Source organism: Talpa occidentalis, unplaced genomic scaffold, assembly GCF_014898055.3.
Source record: "Talpa occidentalis isolate TD23 unplaced genomic scaffold, MPIMG_talOcc4v2.1 talOcc4.11, whole genome shotgun sequence".
In the NCBI taxonomy this organism is placed as follows: domain Eukaryota; kingdom Metazoa; phylum Chordata; class Mammalia; order Eulipotyphla; family Talpidae; genus Talpa; species Talpa occidentalis.
In genome coordinates, this window is record NW_023601104.1 from 38,524,512 (window position 1) to 38,547,843 (window position 23,332).

The following is a 23,332-nucleotide window of genomic DNA, read 5'->3' on the forward strand; positions in this document are numbered from 1 at the left end:
GAAACAAGGCAAATATACCCACTCTTATAAAACATTGTTCTTTAAGTGTTGTGTTGGTCAATGAAATTAGAATAGGAAAATAGAATAAGAAATTAGAATAGGAAAAACAATTAGAAGTATAAGATTGGAAAATAAAAATTAAACTATTTCTAGTTGCAGATGTCAAGAAAATATATCTGGAAAATTCTAAAGAGTCAATGATAAAAATAATTCAAACAATATAATAACTAAAACAATAATAATAATTCAACATGATTGCAAGATGAAATTTTAACATGCTAAACCAATAGGATCCGTATATTAAATAGTAACTAGTAAGACTACAAGGCAGAAAAGAAAGCCCTCCATTTACATAGGAGAAAATGTAGGCTATTCAAGGACAAACTGAACAATAACTATTCAAAGCAAAATGACGAAAACTATACATCACACTTCTGTAAGAAAATAATTAGACTTGAAGAAATAGAAAGGCACTATGTTCTTAAGATCACTATCACTATCAATTCTAAGTTAATTAAAAATTAATGTAAACTCAAAAAAAACTACCAGTAGTATCTTTATAGCTAGATAAAGATAGATTGATGTGGAAAAATTAATACACAAGAATATACAGGAAAATGCTGAAAAATTATTTCTATAAAAAGTTAATTATATCAGGCCTCCCTGGTGGTGCAGTGGGTTGAGCGCCGTGCTGTGAAGCTGTCTGCAGCCTTGGCAGTGCAGGTTCAATCCTGGCTGGCCAGGGAGAATCCCACATGGTGCCTCAGACCTCTCCTGTCACGCCCGGTGCTCCCCTCAGCAGTGTATTTCAGTCGTCTGCCTGTTCTGCTCCCCGCCCTGTTTCTGATGAATCCTCTCACCCTCCCATGTCTCTGGCCTGTACCCCAGCTCTTGTATAAAAATAAATAAATATTAAAAAAAAGTTAATTATATAAAATATTAAGCTTCAAAGCTTCTGGCAGTTAAAAATATTGTGGTACTGATACACTAATAAACTATACACCAATTGGAATGAATAAGGAAATTCAGAAATAGACCCAATTATATATAGAAATCATGTATATAATAAAGATTATAGCTCAAATCTCTGAGGCAAAAATGTGTAATTTACTAAATATTGGGATGACAGATTTGGTATTTTTTAGAATGTGTTGGATTTATTCTGAATTCACCATCAGTTACAAATTGCTTTATATAGGTTATGATCATTTGAGATTTGCTGGGGAGTTAACTGTGTGTTCTAAGATATTTTTTCAAATCTTTTTATTTTGGTAAAATAAACAAAACATAAAATTTACTATCTTAAAAAGTTTTAAGTGGACAGCTTCATGGTATTATATAATTCATAATATTGCACAAGTACGACCATCATCCACCTCCATGAACTAATTCCACCTTGTACTTTTTACCCATTAAACACATTCCTCCTCTCACCCCTTGGTAACCAGCATTATACATGCTGTCTCGATGATTTTAGCTACTATGTTTTAAGATATTGTTATTATGTGATTATTAGAGTCCTCTATTTAGAAATAGCTTTAAAACAGTTTGTACAGATTTGAGTATATTCTTCAAAAAAAGCAGTGCTGTCTTTTGAGGGAAGGTTTTCAAATTTCAGAGCTCTTGTTTCTTGCTAAACACTAAGCAACTTTTGCTGTGCAGAAGCCCTTTAACTTGATGTAGTCCCAGCTGTTTATCTTTGCCTTCACTACCACTGATTTGGGTGATGTGTCTATAAAGATGTCTTTGAGGTGCATGTCATGTAGTGTTTTGCCTATATTTCCTTCTGTATATTTTATGGTTTCAGGTCTTATGTCTACTTCTTTAATCCATTTTGAGTTGGTTTTTGTGCATGGTGTGAGGTAGTAGTCAAGTTTCATTCTTTTGCATGTAGTGACCCAGTTTTCCCAGCACCATTTATTGAACAAACTTTCTTTGCTCCAGTGCATATTCTTTGCTCCTTTGTCAAAGATTAATTGACCATAAATCTGTGGGTTTATTTCTGGGTTTTCTATTCAGTTCCATTGGTCCGTGTGTCTGTTCTTGTTCCAATACCATGCAGTTTTGATTATTATGGCTTTGTAGTATACTTTGAAATCTGGGAGAGTGATGCCTCCATTCCCTTCTTTTTTTTTCAGGAGGGGTTTGGCTATTCAGGGTTTTTGGTGGCTCCATATGAATTTCATCAGTAATTGTTCTATTTCTTTGAAGAATGACATTGAAATTTTAATTGGAATAGCATGGAATCTATAGATTGCTTTTGGGAGGATGGCCATTTTGATAATGCTAATTCTTCTGATCCATGAGCAGGGGATGCCTTTCCATTTCTTTGTGTCTACTTCTATTTCTTTTAACAGTGTTTTATAGTTTTCTTTGTATAGGTCCTTTACTTCTTTTGTTAGGGTTATTCCCAAGTATTTGATTTTTTTTGTTTCAATCATAAAAGGAATGGTTTTCTTGATTTCTTCTTCTTCAGATTTATTGTTTGTGTATAGGAAGGCTACTGATTTTTGTGTGTTGATTTTGTATCCTGCTACTTTATTAAACTGATTGATTAGTTTAATTAGTTTTTCTGTGGAGTTTTTGGGGTTCTCTATGTATATTATCATATCATCCTCAAATAGAGACAATAACCAAAACAAAGAGAAACCTCACCGACTGGGAGAAAATTTTTGCACACAACACTAATGATAAAGGACTGATCACAAAAATCTACGAAGAGCTGATGAGACTCAACAAAAACAAAGAAAATAATCCAGTCAAAAAATGGGCAGAAGAGCTAAAAAGAAATTTCTCTGAAGAGGAAATACAAATGGCCAGCAGGCATATGAAAAAATGTTCAACGTCACTTGCAATCAGAGAAATGCAAATCAAAACTACAATGAGATACCATCTCACACCAGTGAGAATGGCACATATTAAAAAAACTAGCAACAACAAATGTTGGCAAGGTCGTGGAGAAAAAGGAACTCTCCTGCACTGCTGGTGGGAGTGCAAACTGGTCTAACCACTATGGAGAGCTGTGTGGAGATTTCTTGACCTACTAAACATAGAGCTTCCATATGATCCAGCAATTCCACTCCTAGGTATTTACCCAAAGGACACAGAAACATCAATTCCAAAGAGCACCTGCACCCCTATGTTTATAGCAGCACTGTTTACAATAGCTAAACTTTGGAAACAACCCAAATGCCCAAATAGATCTTCTGGATCAAGAAGATATGGTACATATACACCATGGAATATTACTCAGCATTCAAAAAAGATAAACACATGCAATTTGCAGCAATATGGATGGCATTGGAAAGGATCCTGCTCAGTGAAATAAGCCAGAAAGAAAAAGAAAAATACCGGATGGTATTCATAACAGGAATCTAGAAAACCTAAGTAAGGGACCAGGAAAAAGAATAACTATAAAAAAGAAAAAGATCAAAATCAACAAACAACTATGAACCAGAGACACACTTTGGGGGGCGGGGCAGGGAAAGGAGGGAGAGGGGTCAAAATCAGGGAGTTGCAATTATATGGGGAATATAAAAATAAAATTATAAATTAAAAAAAACACTAAGCAACTTTATGGTCATAACTTGAAATTAGAAGAGAAAGAAGAGTCAATGACTTAGTGTCCTGGAGAGTATTTCCAATCTCATTTTCCAATGTTCTAGAAATTCATTTTCCCAGGGAATATAAACTGAGGCTTCACAAATGAAGACATAAAAATGACCAATAAACCAACCATGTCACGTCCTAACTCACTAGTGAGTAAAGAAATGAACAGCCAAGCAAAGAGATCCTCCACTTCATTCATTAGTTTGCAAAAAGGGAAACAAAATAATTTGTAATGGTTACTAACTGACAAATGGCAAAAGTGTGTACCATAAGTCATAGTATGATGATAGCCTTTGTCAAGAAAATGAAATCTATTTTCCAGAAATGAATTCTAAGTGATCATCTTGGATAAACAAACACATGTATGCAAAGCTGCTGATTGAATAGTTATTAATATCCGTGAGATAAATATTTGTGACAAATACTAAACAAATTAATCCTACTTAAGCGTTAAATGGCTTACAAATTTAATAAACTACCATAGAGCCCCTAAACATAATTTCGTAAAATTTTTGTGACAGCAGATACTAGTAATGATTTATTTGTTCTTTTTTTTTTAAGGTTAATTTAGTTTACTACAATCAACTGTATTTGGATAGAGACTTGCTTTTCACAGTTTTTTATTTTTTTTAATTAATCACATATCAATATTTTACAACTTTCTTTGTTCTCACAATATAGGGTTTCTCCCCTCAGGTGTGGTCACCACAGTCTTTAAACAAGTGTAATAACAGGTGATAGTTATAAACATCAAAGAAAAGTCTTAAAGAGTCAAAAGTTCTGTCCCGTATTCCCCCACTTTTTAAAAATTACTACTTGTTTTTATTTTTTAAAGAAGAATTTTTTTTAACTTTTTTTGAAAATTTATTTATTTATACAAGAACCAGGGCACAGGCCAGAGGCATGGAAGGGTGAGAGGATTCACCAGAAACAGAGCGGGGAGCAGAACAGGCAGATTGACTGAAATACACTGCTGAGGGGAGCAGCGGGTGAGACCAGAGAGGTCTGCCCGGCCATGTGTGTATCTCCGTGGCTGGCTGGGATTGAACCCATGCCACATAGGCTGCGGACAGCTTCACAGTGCAACACTCAACCGCCTGTGCCACCAGGGAGGCCCACAACTTCTTGTTTTATATCTATAATCCTAAATAAAATACAACATAGTTGTGGTTTATATATCCCTTTTAAACAATGTTTGACTTCCGGTCATGTAGAATAAGAACTTAGCTCTCAAATACAACACTCTGAAAGACTCTTCATTCCATCCTCTCAATAGCATAACATTAATAGATGTCTTTAGAGCCTCCCCTAGGGCCTCCCCTGGTGGCGCAGGCGCTTGAGCACTGCTCTGTTTAGCTGTCTGCAGCCGGTTTGATCCTGGCCGGCCCGTGAAGGTCCCACATGTTCCAAAATAATCTTAGATAATATAAAATCCCACTCTCTTCTCTGTTTTGCTGAAGCTTTGAAGCTCCCCTTCCTGGGGCATCTGTCCTTATGCTTTCAGGCACTTCTCTGGCCTCATGAGACTGCTACATGGTTTTCATCTTAAATTGGTTTGGTCATGCCCTGCACAGATGTCTTGATCCTATCTCTTCCTCTTTTTTTGTTTTTATGAGACATATCCGGCCACAGTTTCAAATATCAAAGGATATTCAAAAAGTCGCCATCCATGTATTCCTGGAACAAAAATAAGTAAATATTTTGTCTCTTGACTTGCTATTTTATAAGTCTTGTGTTTTCTATTTTCCGCTTGTTTTATTGCACTTATTCTATTTTCATGGAAACTACTTTGACTCTGTCTTTCAACCCTCTATGATTTGTTTTAAATTTCTTTTTCTTTTATTTAGTTTCCAAAAATAATATTTTCTTCTTTTTAAAAAAAAACTGTTCTTATTTCAGAATTACAAATATTTTCTCTCATCAGTGTGAAGATGTGAACTTTTTAAGTGTATTTTTCATGTGTTAGCTCAAATCCACCAGATTATTTTTGGCCTTCCTAAAGCCTCATGTTTTTCTTTTTATCTTGAAAAACCTTATGCATATTAAAAAATGAGAAATCAAAAATTTCACAAAAAGCTCTGGATCTATAGAGCAAAACTTACTAGTTGGTAGGCTTGTGGTTAGGATTCTAATAGAGGCAACCATTCTATTTGTAAACAGCAAAGGCAGAATGTGAAAGACTTTTCTCTTATGCCCTTTAATTCCCTAATGCAATATTCTGTTAGTGAAGTATATGCCTGAGTGAGCATTTGGGGGTAGAGTGGAAAGGGAAAATGGGAGAGTGAACCACGGCTTTTTCTTAATCACCCTGAGATCTTTCATACAACAATGAACCCCACTGTTTCTCCTGCCTGGTGTCCTGGCACCCCAAACAGGTCAGGGACACTGGGAAATAAATCTGAGAATTCCTCCTCAGTATTCTTCACAGTCGGTACTTTAGAGTTACCTTTATCTACTCTGCCACATCAGTTACCATGCCTTCGTCTTCTCTTTTCCAAACATTTGTTAGAATCTTTTGTCTACATCTAACTTCTGTCTTACTTCCTTTAGTCTTTGAGTCTAAACTTTTTCCTTCATGTTATTGTTTTTAATACGGCTGTTGCTGCTGCTGCTGCTGCTGCTGTTACTATCTTGTTTAGATTTTAGGAGGAAAAAATAAAACTAATATATTCTGACATTATAAGCATAATTTAAGTGTACTTGCTATTAATTTTTTAAAAGTAGATAGCTGCGAAAAGTATAGAGTGATCCTTTTATGCCGAGGAAGCATAATGTGAAAAGTAACTATAGGCAAATGCAACAAAATGTTAATGGTGATCATGTTTGAGGACTGAAGTTCAGATAAATTTGAAAGAGCTTACAAAAATCCCTCTTGCCAGCTGTCATTAACATCATTTTGTCCTCCCCTAGCTGCAAAGGAAAAACATGCAATATTTTAGTGGGATCCCCATAAATAATGTTAAGTCTTTGTTACTAAGGAAAAATAAGAGCAATGAATATTGGGGTAGCAATCAGCAGATTTTTTCACAAATATCAACTGTGCATTTAGATCTGTGCCATGAATTGAGAGAATGAAAGACACACAATACATTATTTATATTCTTAATAAGTTGTGGAAATGAAGTAAGATCCATTAAAAAAGCAAAAACCACAGAAATGTGTGTGAAATCATTTTATAAACTATAAAATCATTTTATAAACAGAAGTGGTTAGGTATACAAAAAGGAAATGTTGAACACAAACAGGACAGAATTTTTGAAAGACAGGAATCATAAAACAAGCCCTAGAAGGTTCCTTGGAATAAAAAATGTCTTTTTATTTTGAGAATACCCATTATTCTCCAACTTTACCAAGAACACAACAAAAAATAAAGGCACGTCATCTATTTTATTTTTTTAAAAAAATCAAAAAGTTTGAACTAAAAATCTACAATACAACTGCACATTGACTTAGTCATTTCAAAAGTTCAAATGTCAAGTCATTTTTAGTTGCTCTAATCAATCTGTTGCTTATATTACCCAAAAAAAAGTATGTTTACTTTCAACAAAAATAATATAATACTGGGGTGACAGGAAGTTCTCTAGTAAGGTCTTTAAAATTCAAAATCTCCAATAAGTCTTTAAAAAAAATTACACTGCACCACAATATGTAAAATAAATCCCTTATTTTTCCCCTGCACATCAATCATCCTTTGGGCAGTTTGTGGTTTATACTGACCTCTTAATTGTACGTGGTGTCTATCTTATGTCTGTATTTTCTGTTTGTTATATTGTATTCTAGTTATTTCTCATGAGCCTGTTTCCCCTACTAGATTATGTAATATTTAAGGAAAAGACTAGGAAAGAAAGATGAGAGAAAGACACACAGAGACTGGGTGGTTAAGGGAGGGGGTGGGTGGGTGTTGCAGGGAAGGGAAGATGGTGAGAAGGAAGGAAGGAAGAAATGAAGGGAAATGAGACAGCAACTCCTAAGAAGTAAGACTGCTTTTTCAGGAGAAATGGTCTGACTTCTGGGAGATAGCTTACTCCTCTAACCCATTCTACATCATTATATTATAGCTTAAGATAGTTTGACTCGTGGGCCTCCCTGGTGGCACAAGGGGCTGGGTGCAGCACTGTGAGCTGGCTGCAGCTTCTGCAGCGTGAGTTCAATCCCCGGCCAGGGAGCAACCCACATGGTGCAGCAGACCTCTCCTGACTTGCCCACTGCTCCCCTCAGCAGTGTATTTCAGTGGATTTGCCTGTTCTGTTCCCCACTATGTCTCTGGTGAATCCTGTCGCCTCCTGCACCTCTGGCCTGTACCCTGGTTCTTGTATAAATAAAATAAATCTTGTATAAATAAAATAAATCCTGCACCTCTGGCTCTTGTAATCATAAATAATCTTTAAAAAAAAAAAAAAAAGATAGCTTGACTTGAAATGAAGGGCACTAAAGCAGTTAAATGAGATATTAGTAGGAGTGTTTACTCTGCCATTCTAGAAGTGAGAGGAAAGATCTTAAAACTCACCAGTATGGTTGCTTGTTGATTTAGATTTTTACTTTATTATAATTAGTCTTTTTCCTGGTCCCTTATTTAGGTTTTCTAAATTCCTGCTATGAGTGAGACCATCTGTTATTATTCTTTTTCTTTCTGGCTATAAACCAGACACACACTTGGGTAGGAGGGGGGGTGGAGGGAGTAGGATCAAAACAAGGGGGGTGGGAATTGTATGGGGACTATAACCAAGATGAAAATGCATACATTGTGCAAAAAAGAAAAATGATGTATAAAATATATAAAGTTTAAATAATAATAATATAAAACAAATAAAAAATCATATATCATTAAAAAAAAAAACTTACCAGTATGGAAATTTTTAAGTTTAGCCCACCTGAAGGAAGAGAAATGAAATAGCCTCAAAAAATTCCCTGTTCAGTGAAAAGTACAGGATAATTGAATTTTACAGACAATGCCTTAAAACTGCTAATAATTTAGGAGCCATCAGCGAATTCCCTGAGGATACGTTTCTGACAAACTATCCCTTCTGCTCTCCCTTCAAAACCTTGTGATTCCATAATCGTTTCATGGCATTCTTTACATCCTCATTCCTCAGAGTATAGATGAGCGGGTTCAGCATGGGGGTGATGGTTGTGTAGAACACAGACACGGCCTTATCCAACGGAAAAGTGGTAGATGGACGCAGATAAATAAAGATACAAGGGACAAAGAAGAACGTTACTACAGTGAAATGGGACCCACAGGTAGAGAGGGCCTTGCGCCGGCTCTCTGCAGACCGCTTGCGGAGACTGAACAGAATGACCGTGTAGGAATACGAAAGAATGAGGAAACTCCCCACAGATATGAGACCGCTGTTGGCAATCACCAACATATTCACCAGGCTTGTATCGGCACACGCAAGTTTTAAGACTGGGTTAACATCACAAAAGTAGTGGTCAATGACTTGAGCGTTGCAGAAGGGCAGCTGAAAGGTCAGGAGAGTCTGCACAAAGGAATGGGCCAGGGCTCCTACCCAGGACACCGACGCCAGCACAATGCAGGTGTTGGTGCTCATGATGGTGGTGTACCGGAGAGGCTGGCAGATGGCGGCGTACCGGTCAAAAGCCATGACAGTCAAAATAAAAATCTCGGCGCAACCAAAGAAGTGGAAGGTAAACATCTGAGTGACACAGCCCCAGTAGGAAATAGTCTTTTTCTCAGAAAGAAAGTCTGCGATCATCTTGGGTGCCGTGGCTGACGAGTAAGCAATGTCCACAAAAGACAGGTTGCTGAGGAAGAAATACATGGGTGTGTGGAGTCGGCGATCAGAAAGGACCGTAAGCAAAATGAGCAGGTTTCCCACCATGATCACCATGTAGACGAGGAGGAAGATGGCAAAGAACATCCGCTGCATTCCAGGATCTTGGGAAAGTCCTAGGAATATAAACTCAGTGACATTGTTGGCCACCTCCATGGGGACCCAAGAAGGACTGGCTGAGTGGCTGTGGTTCTCTGCAAAAATAAATGTTGCAAACCACTGTAAGCATGGTAAAGCCTAACAGGAATAGTCTTGTGAAAATAGTTAAGTGACAGTTTATTATTTATTTGTTTTTTATTTTATATATTTTTACATCATTTTTCATTTTTGCACAATTACAGAACATAAAAAAATGCTAAAATTAATGTGTGTTTAGAAATATTACAGGACACAAGATCTGTATACCAAAATTAATTCTATCCCTGTATATAAAATTCAATATACAAAACTTCACCTATACTAACAAGAAAATATATATACACATATATATATATTAAGTGATACTAATGTAGTAAGTTATTCACATTTCCTAAATATAGTTAAAGGGTATTTTTTCTCATCATTAATTTTCATACCACAATCATTGTTGGCTTGTATTTGATAATCTGGTATACTTAGGCCTACAGTTCCTTTCTTCCAAACAAGAATCAAAGGAATGAGATTCTTCCTTTTGGTCTAAATATTTTAATGGTTTTTCCCTAATCATATCTTTCTCCACCTCTCACCTCTCTTTTCTCTTCTCTTTTTCTCTTTAAACTCTCTACTTCTCTCATCAGAAATTTTCTTTGGGATGAAAACACTTCAATTAAATAATTATTTGATGAATAAATTAATTTTGAGTCTAGACATAAAAGCAAGAGTCAATATGAGATCACATTTCTAAATTCCTAGATAAGTATTTTTTAATATAGTAATATACAAATAAACTTTAAAGACTAGGATTCTACTTAATCAACTGAGAAAGAACTTAGTTACCATTTTCTAAGTTAGAAAAATTAGATTAGAAAAATTTACTTGCTTAACAAATGTGCGTACTGCTGGGGCTGGTGGCATCAAAGTTACCATATCTCCTTTCTCATTTGAAAGTCTTAAACATTCTGCAATGATCAAAAGATTCCTTTTCTGCTCATCATGTAGAATTTGGTTTGTTTTTAACACTATTTAATATTTAGAGAAAAGTCTACAGTTTCAACTGGCAAGAATTAAACTTGTAATGAAAAAACAATACTAAGGGATGTGATATTAATCATTAATCTAGACATTATTTCATTTTACTTGTGTTGACAACCAAACAGAGGAAGCCCACAAGCAATAAGCACAGTTCTCTGAGATAAGGTAAGAAAGCCCGGAAGAGACAATAATCCTTTTCCAAACAAAGTCATCACTGAGTAGAACTTTGAAAGTTCAGTTAGAATTAACCAGAAAATGAAGAGAATTTCAGGGTGTGGACACAAAAGAGTGGACAAAGCATGAAGGTTGCTTCAAGAATATTGAATAAGCTACCTGAAGATAAAGGTTATATGCCATGACAGCAATATCTATGGGGAAGGTATCAAGGCTGATGTGATTCAGCACAGGATTCATGAAGGGCTGTGTCAGGAAATGAAGCTAAAAAGGATGCACTGTTCAGATCATAAAGTCTTGTGAATTAAGTTAATGAGTTGGAAATTTATCTTGAATCATGTGGGGGCTCATAAAGAAAACTCACTCCCATGGCAGGAGGGCCAATATGGAGAGTAGCTGTTTAAATGAATAAGTCTGAAAACCAGCTCAATTAAATTCTAATTCTACAACTTGCTAACATGATGAGTTAGGAAAATTGCTTTACTTCCCTTTGCCTCAGTTATCTCAAGTGTAAAATATGGATAACAACAGCACATACCATATATATGTTGGAAAGATTAAGTGTATGTTACATATAAAGCATGTATGTACCTGGCACAGTGTAAGTGAATGTGTAATTATCATTACCCATATAAACTCTTAGTGAGAAGAGTTTATGCTGGGAGGAGGCAGAGAAACCTGGGTAAGGCTTATCTTAGGACACTAACTTCCTTGCTGTTCATGTCCTAATTCCAGTTTATATGTATTTCCATGCTTGTGAAAATCTTGAAAAAGACATCAGCTGACACTCATCCTCTGAAATATATTCTTTGACTCATATAGTCCATATCTTTGCTTGCCTTTAATTATGATTTCAAGCAAGGGTTCCCAAAGATGCTTGAGCAGCTGCTCTATTCTTCCCGAATAGTGACAATAGCATCTTTATCTAGGATCCCCTTCATGAGCCCACAAAATTAGCCCAAGTCTAAGACTCATGATCATTCTACCATTTTCATTGGGAAAAGAGCACAGGATTTAAAGCTAGAACAAGTGGGACTGACTCACAGTTCTGCCTACCATCCTGTGTAATATTAATACAATTTTCCTTACTTCTGTGGACGTCAGAGTCTGCCCCTGTGAGAGAATAATGCCATTCATAGCAAGCATAAAATTAATTAATGGACATAAAAACAGTAAGTGATCTGCACATCTAAGTGATGGCTATTTTAGTGTTCAAATTTCAGGAGCATCATTATCAGACATCTGAACTCTGTGGCCCAGAGCCTTTATAGGACTTAATATTTCCACTGGTCCTCCCAGCTGCTTAGTGCAAATCTGGTCCCTCTAGGATGATGCCAAAGTTAGAATGGGACTGGCACTGTTAAAGAAACAATGTTGCTCCTTTATTTAACTCCATGAACCCAACTAAATCATTTCAAACAAAACAAATAGCAGGATTCTGGGAAAGAAATTTAATCTTAGTTTCTCCTGTGAGTGATTTGCAGAAAGCAAACATTCCAGATCTCACAATGCAGAGGATGTAGGTAGGACATTGATATAATTCCCACAGCACCAGTATTGTTTATCCTTTCACTTTATTGTGTGAGTACTGTGAATATAAAAAGATGAGTAAAATCCTAGTCCTGATATTTGGTCATTTACTTTAGAGTAATTATCTTTAAATGGACCCCTCAGATCTTCTAAGACTTATGTAAAGTCCTACAGTTATATAGGAAAAAAGTTCTTAGGGATCACTTGACTTTATTCCACTCTTTTAACTGTTGAAACAAATGAAGTACAGAGAAGAAAATCAAGTATTTAGGTTTCACTATTTTGGTAAAGTTAGGACTAAATTCCAATTCTTTAAATTTTAATAAGCTATTTCCTGAATTACTTTACAAAATTATTACAACAGGTGATGTAAAATGGATAAAGAATTTAAAGATTACTCTTTATCCTTGAATAGGATTTAAATTATTGAAAATCTCCACTGCCTCTTTTGTTGCCTCTTTTAACTTGTCATACTGGCTGGGAAACTTACTCTGGCTGTCTTCTTGAGTGTGGTCCGATGACATGGATTTGGACCACCTGAGATCTTCTGCAGTCGATAACCTTTTTTGAGGTAGAAATGTGATCTATATTCAGATATCCACACTAAAAAATTGACATCTATATAGTGATGCTTCTCTTATCTGTGTACCACATTTCAGAAAAAGATTATTACATCTACAGCCTTAGAAGAGGTACTGAGTTTATCCTCTTCCTTCTTCCTCTCTCTCTCTCTCTCTCTCTCTCTCTCTCTCTCTCTCTCTCTCTCTCTCTCTCTCTCTTTCCCTCTTTTTCCCTCTCTCTCTCCCCCTCAGATTTTATAGTTATGGCCATGCCATAGCTTCTGATCTCGGGCTACAAGAACATCTTTCTAGGTTCCTGTCTGACAGGGGCAAAAACCATCAGCAACCTTTATGCTTCATCACAACCCCAAGGGAATTACTTGGCTAGTGAGTGGGTAGCAGCTGGAGAGCGTTGTTAGAGAAGTGCAATTAATCACAACTAAATGACTCCTTATAAAACTATATTGAAGGCTACTTGACAAATAAGTAGTTAATAAATATTCAGATCATTTCCACAGTTTTGCACAAAGGGGCAAGGGAAGGGGGAGTGTATTGTTCACTATCGCTATATTGGATCACCAGCCCAACAATAGAGTATTTGTTTATAAAATTATTAAAATATTTTACTTCCTTTTAAAATTTCATAAAGCTCAAGTAAACAAGCAAAATGTAGATTTAGTGGCATTATGAAGACACTGTCTTAGTCTTCTAGAATATGAAGAGTCCCACAAACATGAAAAGTTTCTATAGGATTGAAGTTAAGGGGGCTTGACTAAAATCAAGGATCATACCTCGGAAATCAAGTGTAAAATTTATCACTGAATTGTAGTGTGAACTTTCAGGTGTGTTTTCAACCTAAAGTTCTGTGTGTTTATTTTTTTTAAAACAATATTTTCATCCCCCACCCCCTCAGGTTGAGTCCCCATAGAATTTCCTTCCCCAAAGCACCCATGCACCATCACCACAGTCTCCTGTTCTGCTCCCTTCCTCCCCCTGATCCTTATCCCTCCTCCTCCCCTGCAGTATGTCTCTGATTTGTAATTGTCTGTTTTTGCTTTGTTGTGTTTTGTACTGTTATTTTTTTTTACACTGATGTCTTATTTGGTTCCCCTATATTCCTGCTATAAGTGAAACCATCTGATATTTTTCTTTTTCCTTCTGGCTTATTTCATTGAACATAATTCCTTCTAGCTTCATCCACGTTGCTGCGAATGGCTTGAGTTTATCTTTTTTGATTGCTGAATAATATTCCATTGTGTATATATACCACATCTTCTTGATCCAGTCATCTTTTTTTGGGCATTTGGGTTGTTTCCAGATTGTTTCCAGGTTATACCTATTGTAAATAGTGCCGCAATAAACATAGGTATACAGGTGTTCTTTTGAATCAATGTTTCTTTTTTTAAGATTTATTTATTTATTTGTTTGTTTGTTTGTTTATTTATACAAGCACTAGGTACACTCAGAAGCACGGGAGGGTGAGAGAATTCACCAGAGTCAGAGGGGGAACAGAACAGGCAGATGGACCGAAACACACTGCTGAGGGGAGCAGCGGGCACAGCAGGAGAGGTCTGAGTGCCATGTGGGATCCTCGCTGGTGGCGGGGGATCCAACTGGCACTGCAGAGACTGTGGGCAGCTTTGCAGCCCAGCGCTCAACCACTGTGACACCAGGGGAGGCCCTTCAATCAATGTTTCTGTGTCCTTTGGGTAGATCCCTAGGAGTGGAATTGCCAGGTCATATGGAAGCTCCATTTTTAGTAGACTGAGGAACCTCCAGACAGCTTTCTATAGTGATTGGACCAGTTTGCACTCCCACCAGCAATGTAGGAGAGTTCCTTTTCACAGCATCCTCGTCAACATTTGTTGTTGCTTGTTTTTTTGATATGTGCAATTCTTAGTGGTATAAGGTGGTATCTCAGTGTGGTTTTGATTTGCATTTCCCTGATTATAAGGGATGTTGAAGTTCTGGGTGTTTAAATGACACATCCATAACAATAGGAAAAACTTAGCACCCCAAATGACATTCACCTTGGTTAGTGATTACCATGACACAACATTAAAGCATTAAAGTGTTTTTGTCATTATTGGCAAGTTTATTGTTCCATGACTCTCTTGGTATAAAGGCCAGAAAAAGAAAAGGCCAGCTGTTTCTGTCCTGTATTTACTAGATTTTCCATTAAAATTATTTCTGATATAGAGGACTATTCATTCTTCTCTTTTCCTCTTTTTCCCTTCTCTTGTTCTGTTCTTTCCTTCCTTCCTTTTTATATTCCTTCTTTTTTATTTCTTCATTTCTTTTCTTCCTACCCACTTTTCTTCCCTCCTTCCTAAAAACATTTATCCAGAGAAAGACAAATATGTGAAACCTAAAGAAACCAAACTAGCAGAAACAGAAAGTTGAATGGTTATTAGGGATTGGGGCATGAGGGGGTGGGGGAGAGCTGGAGGGGAATTGGGGAGATGTTTTTTTTTAAGATTTATTTATTTATGCATACAAGAGCTGGGGTGCAGGCCAGAGATGTGGCGGGGGGAGTGAGAGGATTCACCAGAGACAGAATGGGGAACAGAAAAGGCAGACTGACTGAAATACACTGCTGAGGGGAGTAGCGGGTGAGGCAGGAGAGGTCTGCTGTGCCATATGGGTCAGCTCCCTGGCCGGCGATCAAACTCATGCTGCAGTGGCTGCATATAGCTTCATAGTGCTGCATCTTAACCTTTGGTGCTACCATGGAGGCCCCAAGGGGAGATGTTATTAAAGGGTACAAATTTGCAGCTGGAGATGACTAAGTTCTGAGGACCTAATGTATGGCTTAGTGACTACAGTCAATAATACAGTATTACATATTTCAAAACTGTTAAGAAACTAGATCTTAAATGTGCTCATGACATTTATAACAAAAGAAATAATTAGGTGATATGATATAGGTGCTAGGTAAAGCTATGGTGATAATTGTATTGCAATATATGAATGTAACAAATCAACACACTGTATGCACCTTAAGTTATATAATGCTAACTGTAAATAAAAAAAAAATCAGTGAGTACTTATTCTTGGCTGGACAATGTGCTTGATATGCTAGGTACAAAGACCAATGAATAATGGAGCAACCCAGTAAGTGAGAAGAAAACTGTAATAAGTATGGCAAATGCTATGCTGACTAAAGATAAGCCTATTGTGCTGTAAGAACTCATATAAGGGAACAGTTCAAGGCCAAGATCAGAAATTACTTCTGTTGGGACACAAAGAAAAGCATCCCATAAACTTCTGGGTTCTTCTTGAGCTTGACAAGTAATCAAAGCAGCATCAGACAGGTTGGCAAAGGAAAAAGAATCAATCTAATAACATACATATGGAGAATTTATAAGGGCATAAACTCTGAAGAATAATAGAGCAGACCGGAAATATTTATCTTGTATTTTGGGATCTGGAGCATCAAGGAAAGAGAGAGGAAGATGTCACATGACAGACAAGAAGGGGATGATCACATCCTGACTCTGAAAAATGAGAACCTTAAATATAGAGAACATGTTTAATAAACCCACACCGGGTGTGACTCTGAAACTCCATTCTTCTAGGTGATCACGAAGAGCAGTGATCATTTCTTCAATTAGGAAAATTACAGACGTTTAGGACATGGTGATCTCTTCTTTGATTAGGAAAAGAAAAGTACTTCTTAGGCAAGAACAGAAGCTTATGCTAGCCTTCAGGCTTTCAATGTAAAAAATCTTGATTCTTTAAGTAATATTAATGGGCTCCCAAGGCGCCCAGGACTTTGACCTCTAGTGACAAGAAGTCTACAAAGAGCCTTTTGAGAGAGACCTATCTGACCCCACACTTCCAAGAAGATAACACCATTCTTCATCTTATTTTTAAAGTAAAAAGTAAGTCAATAATTCTAACAGAGGAAGCAACATGTTCAGAGATATTAAAATATGGGAAAACTGCAAATAGAGAATCTTATAATGGGAGAGGACTAGGACAGTAAGTGGGACTAGGATCAAGACTTGGTCTCAGAACAAGCTTAATCAGTAAAGCTGGATCTTAAGGTTTAGAATAGCTCTGTAGCAAAATTAATAATATAGGGACTCTGAGGTATTCCAGCCCCCCACACATACCCCATATTTGTTCAGAGTCCCATGATAATATTTGCACTAGAATCTTGAGCAGGAAAGAATTCATATATGAGAAGGAAAAGGAGGGAGCAATTGATAAGGATAGGAAATCAAAGAGTAAGATAGAAACCATATTGACTATATTATAGATTTTCCATTTCCTCTAAGTAACAGAAGCTCACCAGGTGCTTAGAAATGTTTGCTTATGAAATAATTACAAAAAGCATTTGCAGAACATAAGGACACTGGTGGAGGATTATGGGTGCTTTGGTGGTGGGTGTGGTGTGATAGCATATACCTGAAAAGATGTGAACCTAAATCATATAGTGCTATAAACCAATGTTAACTCAATAAAAAATAATAAAATATAGAATAAATTGATTAAATTAACATAATAAATAAAAATAGATCATTTAGATAAGTCTATTCATATGGAAAACCTATTGAAATCTAAATAAAATATGGTGTTTAGTTAATAATAATGGATCAGTATTGCTTCATTAGTTGTGACAAATGTACCATTGAAACATAAGATGTTAATGTTAGGGAAAATGGTGTGAGGTATATAGGTATAAAAAATATATTCTTTGACTCATATAGTCTATATCTTTGCTTGTACTGTACTATGGTAATTTCTAATAGCCAGGCTGGTTTTGTTATGAATGGAGGAGTTATGAGAAAATTTTACTGTCACATGGCAAAAATCTGGGGTCCAAAACTCATTTTTCTGTCCTATATTCTCTAAGATCAAACAATTATACAATCTTCTTTCAGCCTTTATTTCCCTTTAGTTTTCCTGTTTAGTTTTCTTGAAGAACCCTGTGAGGTAGAGGCTATTATTGTTCTCATTGTAGAGTCAGAGGGACACCGAGAGGTTAAATCACTCTCCTACACGGTAAAGCTGGACCATAATGAAAATATCCGACTCCAGAGTCCACACTTCTGACTCTCTGTTCTGTTCCCTCTCAGTCATGTCTTAGAGTGTTCTCTGGCATTTAGTGTCCATGCAGAGTACTGGAATTTGTACATCAGACATGGCAGTGTGGCAGAAACAAACTTCAGCTCCCAGTCCCAGGCCTTCCTCTTTTCCTAGTTTCAAATCCCTATACCAGAGGTCTATGGTGGATGAATGTGAACTCTATCCCCAGATCTCCAGTCTCTGGTCACACTTCACACACCATGCTCCTCAGCATCAAGCCTAGAGCACATGCCAGTAGCACAGAACCAAGAGGGTCAGGTAAGCCAAGGAAGAGGGCTTCAGACATTTGAACAGTGAACTCTAGAGATAATATTAATCATGTACAGTCTGAAAAAAAACAGAAATGTTATCAGCTTATCAATAAAGAGAATTTTAATATAGATAATTAAATATTGGAGAACTGAAAATGCAAAAGAGAAGTACACAAAGTTTTTGCTTTTATAAATATGCCATCAACAGAACGTTTAAAATGAGTAAGAGGGACATTAGCAAAAGGGAATGTTGTTGCCACCTGATACAAAAGGAAAGCCTGGTATTTAATGTCCATGTGATGTGCCTGGATGACTCACAGCACTTATTAAACTGTCTTGTAGGTTCACACACTACTCTAACTGGAAGCTTCCTCTATCTGCTCTTCTGTACACTCATCATAAGCAATGAATCTCTGTGGAAGTTGTGGACTGAAAGGGAAAAGAGGTGGGTTTGGTACCAGGGTTGCCACTCTCAGCCCCAGTATCCTACTAAGAAATCACCCCTCATAGTCTGTGAAGGATCTTTCTACAGCAATACTTACATAAACACATACACACATACATACATGCACATATACACACATACATACAATTTCTTACATATGAAGGCACTAACTTCCAGCACGAAAATGAAAAGTCAGTCTTTATTCCAAGAAAAGAAAGTTCCATTGTAAAGAAAGTTCTTACAAGATGAGGTGTATCACAAATTCCTAGTAAATCCTGGAATTAGGTGGAATATCATACTTTTTTTTCCTAAGGTATGTTTTTCAAATAACAAGAAAAACATCTCCATAGCAGTTTATTAGGAAGTAAACTGAACAAATATAAAAATATTCCTAAAAGTCCATTGTTATATTATTTAGTAAACAGGATAAATATCTTTTGTAGCCATAAAAAGTTGCAAAAAGCCTTATATCAGAAATAGATAACCTTAAAGAGAGATGTTTAAGTCAATCTTTTTTAAAGCTCTGAAGTTCCTATATAGTTAGAGTTGATATTAAGCAATTAGTCCATGTAATTAAGATAAGTACTTTTTCTGGGGAGAAAAAAATATCAGCTTAATCTTTATTATCTATTTTCTAGGTTTCTTGGTTGACTATATTTTCTCTTAGTGATCTTGGGGAAGTCACTTAATAAATCTGAGCTCATTTGTAAAATCGAAGTTGAATAATATTACCTACTCCTCAAAGCACTTTTGAGACTGAGAGGTAATAATGATGAACACATCGGGGACAGGAGCCAGGTGGGTGAGCATTTAAAACTCTTCCTCTTTTTCTTTACTATTCAGAGCTGTTAAACATTAGGATCAGTTAAAGAGTGCGTTTATCAACTCATCCCCATTATAAGCCCACTCAAAGAAAAAAAAATGGGAGATAAATGGAACAGATACTTTTTCTAGAGATGCCTCTACAGTAGAATACTAAAAGCTTCCATCACCCCAGTACACCCAGACTCCTTTTCCTTCACACATAAACTTGATTAAGAACAAGTGTTCATTCAAGTTGAGTCGCTCAACTTCATTTCTAAAATTTGGCACAGTAAAGGGTTCCTGGGTGAACACTAGTAAGTAGATAGGGTGGTTAGTGCTATTTTCAGGCTCTGTTAGAGACAGAACAAAGGGAATTCACATTGTTTCGAAGATATTATAATGAGACATCAGAAGAAACTTCCTGATAGGAGGCTTCTTAAGCCCTGGGAGAGCAGGACACAACATGAGATGTAACATCTTCCTTTATTTGAATAGAGTTTAAAGTAAAGTGAAATGAAATTGACAAATCAAAGATAATGTTCTTGATGCTAGCACTCAATTCCTGTTATCTGTGGGTCATCAAGAACTCCTGAGTTGCCTGCTTAAATAACCTATGTAAAGCCACCCATGCCTTCCAACTAAAATCAAGAGCAATGCATTATAGTTTTTACATTGGCCTCTCTTTTATACCAGTCACCAAATTGGTCTTCATGCAAGAAGTCAGGTAGAGGATGAATTAAGAGTGTCCCAGAAAGAGCATCCTTTCTAGAGCACCCCTTCTCATTTATTCCTTAAGATGGCAGTAGAAGGCCACATGCTTTTTTCGTAGCTTTTTCATGGCTTTCTTCATATCGGCATTTCTGAGTGTGTAGATGAGGGGGTTCAACATAGGTGTGATGACTGTATAAAAGACAGAGACTATCTTATCCACAGAGAAGCTGCAGAAAGGTCTCAAGTAGATGAATACACAGGGCACAAAGATCAAGCTGACCACTGCTATGTGGGAGGCACAGGTAGAGAGTGCCTTGATCTGGCCCTCGCGAAAGCGAGTCCTCAGGGTGAGCAAGATGACAGCATAAGAGAAGAGCAAGACCAAGAAGCAGACAAGAGATAGCAAACCACTGTTTGAGATCATCAGCACCTCTATCATGTAGGTGTCCACGCAGGCTAACTTGATGACCTGGGGGACATCACAGTAGAAGTTGTTTAATTTATTGGGGCCACAGAAAGGCAGCTGCATGACCAGTGTGACCTGTGTGATGGAGTGGATGAAACCCCCACACCAACAGGCAACAACCATCTGAAAGCACGACTGACGATTCATGACTCTCAGGTAGTGCAAAGGATTACATATGGCCACATACCTATCGTAAGCCATGACTGTCAGCAGAAACATCTCACTGGCTCCCAGAAAGTGCAGAAAGAACATCTGGGACAGGCATCCTGGAAAAGAGATGATCTTGCCCTGCTGGAGGAAATCCCCTAACATCTTGGGAACAGTAACACAGCTCAGACATAGATCGATGAAGGACAGATAGCCCAAAAAGTAGTACATAGGAGACTGCAACAGGTGAGCATCAGCTTGCACTGTTACCACTATCAAGAGGTTTCCCAGGATAATACCCATGTAAAGCAACAAAAATAGGAAGAAGAGAACTAGCTGCAGCTCCCAAGAGGATGAGAGGCCAAGAAGAACAAATTCTGTCACTGTAGAAACATTTTCTTTTTTCAAGTTGAGAGTATCACGTGACCTAGATAAAGAATTAAGTTGGGACAAGAGAGATTTAAGTTAAACAAAAGGCAACATGTACACACATACACACACACACACACACAATCATATACTGTGTGTGGTTTTATAGAATCATATTCCAAGATGAAAAAACTTAAGCAAGTTCTGTATGATAGGAAATACACATTCCTGCACAGAAGCAGGAACAATTTACATCTCTCTCAACTCTTTATTCCCTTAATGCTTTTAATTTATATTTATACACACAAGAATAGGAGACAACAACCTGAGCAGGAAGTGATAAGAGTTGAGCATTATTCCATTTTTTTTAACAAAAAGAATTACAATATCCTTTAGGACAAGAGTTCTGGAATGAAGTATCTACATGCAATTCCGAGTGCTACCATTCACCAGGGACCTTAGATAAGGTATTAAAGCTGAGTTTGAGTCTTTGTTCTTTCATTCTAATATAGAAATAAATCTCCTAAGATTGTTTGGAGAGTCATATATAATCTGTTGATGAGTACCATACACACACACACAATACTTCCTCAAAATGAGGAACTATTTCTTATCTTTGTACTCACACCACAATGCTCATTGCATAACAATTTATCAAATTGAGGGAAGAAAGCTCTGTATGAATTAATACAGTGCACCAATGTTGATAATCATTATATATGTACATATCAGGAAACAAATTATTTAGGAAGGACTGAAATGATCTATGTTCTTTGGCTTGTTTATCCCAGGTTACAAGGTTGGGAAGTTTGTAAAGATTGGGTAAAAAGAAATAAAATCTTAACCTCTAAACTTTAGAATGAGTAGGACAGTGACTAACATTTAATCACCAAAAGAAGAGACCAAGGGATATGTCTAATCACTGAAGCATGTACAAAGGAAGCTCACTATGGCCCATTTTGGAGGAAAGAAATAATAAGGGAAATCAGGATTATCCTGCTTTTTGAATTTTCAACAACCATGGAAACAATTAAGAGAAATAGTGTACACTTAAACATATTTTATCCATTTTCTCCTCCTCTATGGTCACATTCATCCCCCAGCATTGGGGCAGTTACCTTAAATTACAAATTTAAAAATGAAGGAACATTAACACATTTCTTTCATTGAAGTAATTAAGAATTAGCAAGTGTCTCTCTTTCTAGTTTAGGGTATTTTTAATCAAGAACCAGATTCAAGACAAAATTTTATGTGAGACAAAGTTTGGGGGGTTTCTATCCCATTAACCTATTCCATGTTGCACTTTGTTCTCTCAAATCATTCAGGGGAAATTATCTGTTATTTATACTAAGTGCAGGAATTTATAGAGACATGGCAGAAAAAAACTGAGTTAAAAAATAAAATCTTAATTCTAAGAAATCACTCCCTGGTGCATTACTTCAAGATAAAAAAAAATGGGAAAGAGATTTGGGGCACAGGGAGCTGTGACCATCCTCTTCCCCTGTCTAGAGAGCCAGATGCACAGGTGCACCTAATTCGACCACCTCCTAAGTAATGAAAAGAATCACATCAGTTACTAGAATCATTTAGAAAACAAAACAATGCAAAAAAAAAAAAGAACAGGAAATCTTTTGCTGACAGGTGTACAGCCATACTTGAGCTCTGATGTCAGAAATTTTTCAGTCCTCATGGGTTTTTTTTTTTTTCAGTCCATACCATGGGTTATAAATTTCCACGTGGAAATGGCATTTCGCTGTTCTTGCCAGTTACCTAAAATGTCTTGACTTAGCAGAAATCAACCTTTTATCAAAACCCTGGATCTAATTTCAAACTTTATCTTTGGAAAACTGGAAAGAGTATGAGGAAGAACCAAAGTTATAAAAAAGATTAAAAAGAGGTTTCTGAAAACCAAGAAAAAATATGAAAAAGCAAACTCCAATGTATTGTTACAAAATACAATGAATTGTAACAATGTATTGTTACGGCTAAAAAATAATGTGATTATTTCCTAGTGAGACATCATAATAAGCAAAGGGTAGCTATCTGTATTGTACACTTACTTCCACAGAACAGATATAGAGAATGCAAGGCTTATATTAAAACAGATAATATTTGGCCTCCCTGGTAGCGCAGCGGGTTGAGTACCATGCTGTGAAGCTGTCCTCAGCCTCTGCAGCATGGGTTTGATTGGCGGCCAGCCAGGGAGC

The 23,332-nt window shown here is 36.7% G+C and overlaps 2 protein-coding genes across 2 annotated transcripts; both read right to left on the bottom strand.

Moving 5' to 3' along the window:
* Positions 1-8,624: 8,624 nt before the first annotated feature.
* LOC119238198 (olfactory receptor 4S2-like) lies at positions 8,625-9,569 on the bottom strand. The gene has a single exon (XM_037501908.1). It carries the CDS (start codon positions 9,558-9,560, stop codon positions 8,625-8,627), a length of 936 nt encoding a protein of 311 aa, XP_037357805.1. The 5' UTR covers positions 9,561-9,569.
* Positions 9,570-20,216: 10,647 nt separating this feature from the next.
* Positions 20,217-22,815, bottom strand: LOC119237992 (olfactory receptor 4Q3). The gene is made up of 2 exons (XM_037501797.1): positions 22,781-22,815; positions 20,217-21,183 (listed from the first exon to the last, which is right to left on the bottom strand). The coding sequence occupies exons 1-2, from the start codon at positions 22,813-22,815 to the stop codon at positions 20,217-20,219; spliced, it is 1,002 nt and encodes a 333-aa protein (XP_037357694.1).
* Positions 22,816-23,332: the final 517 nt, after the last annotated feature.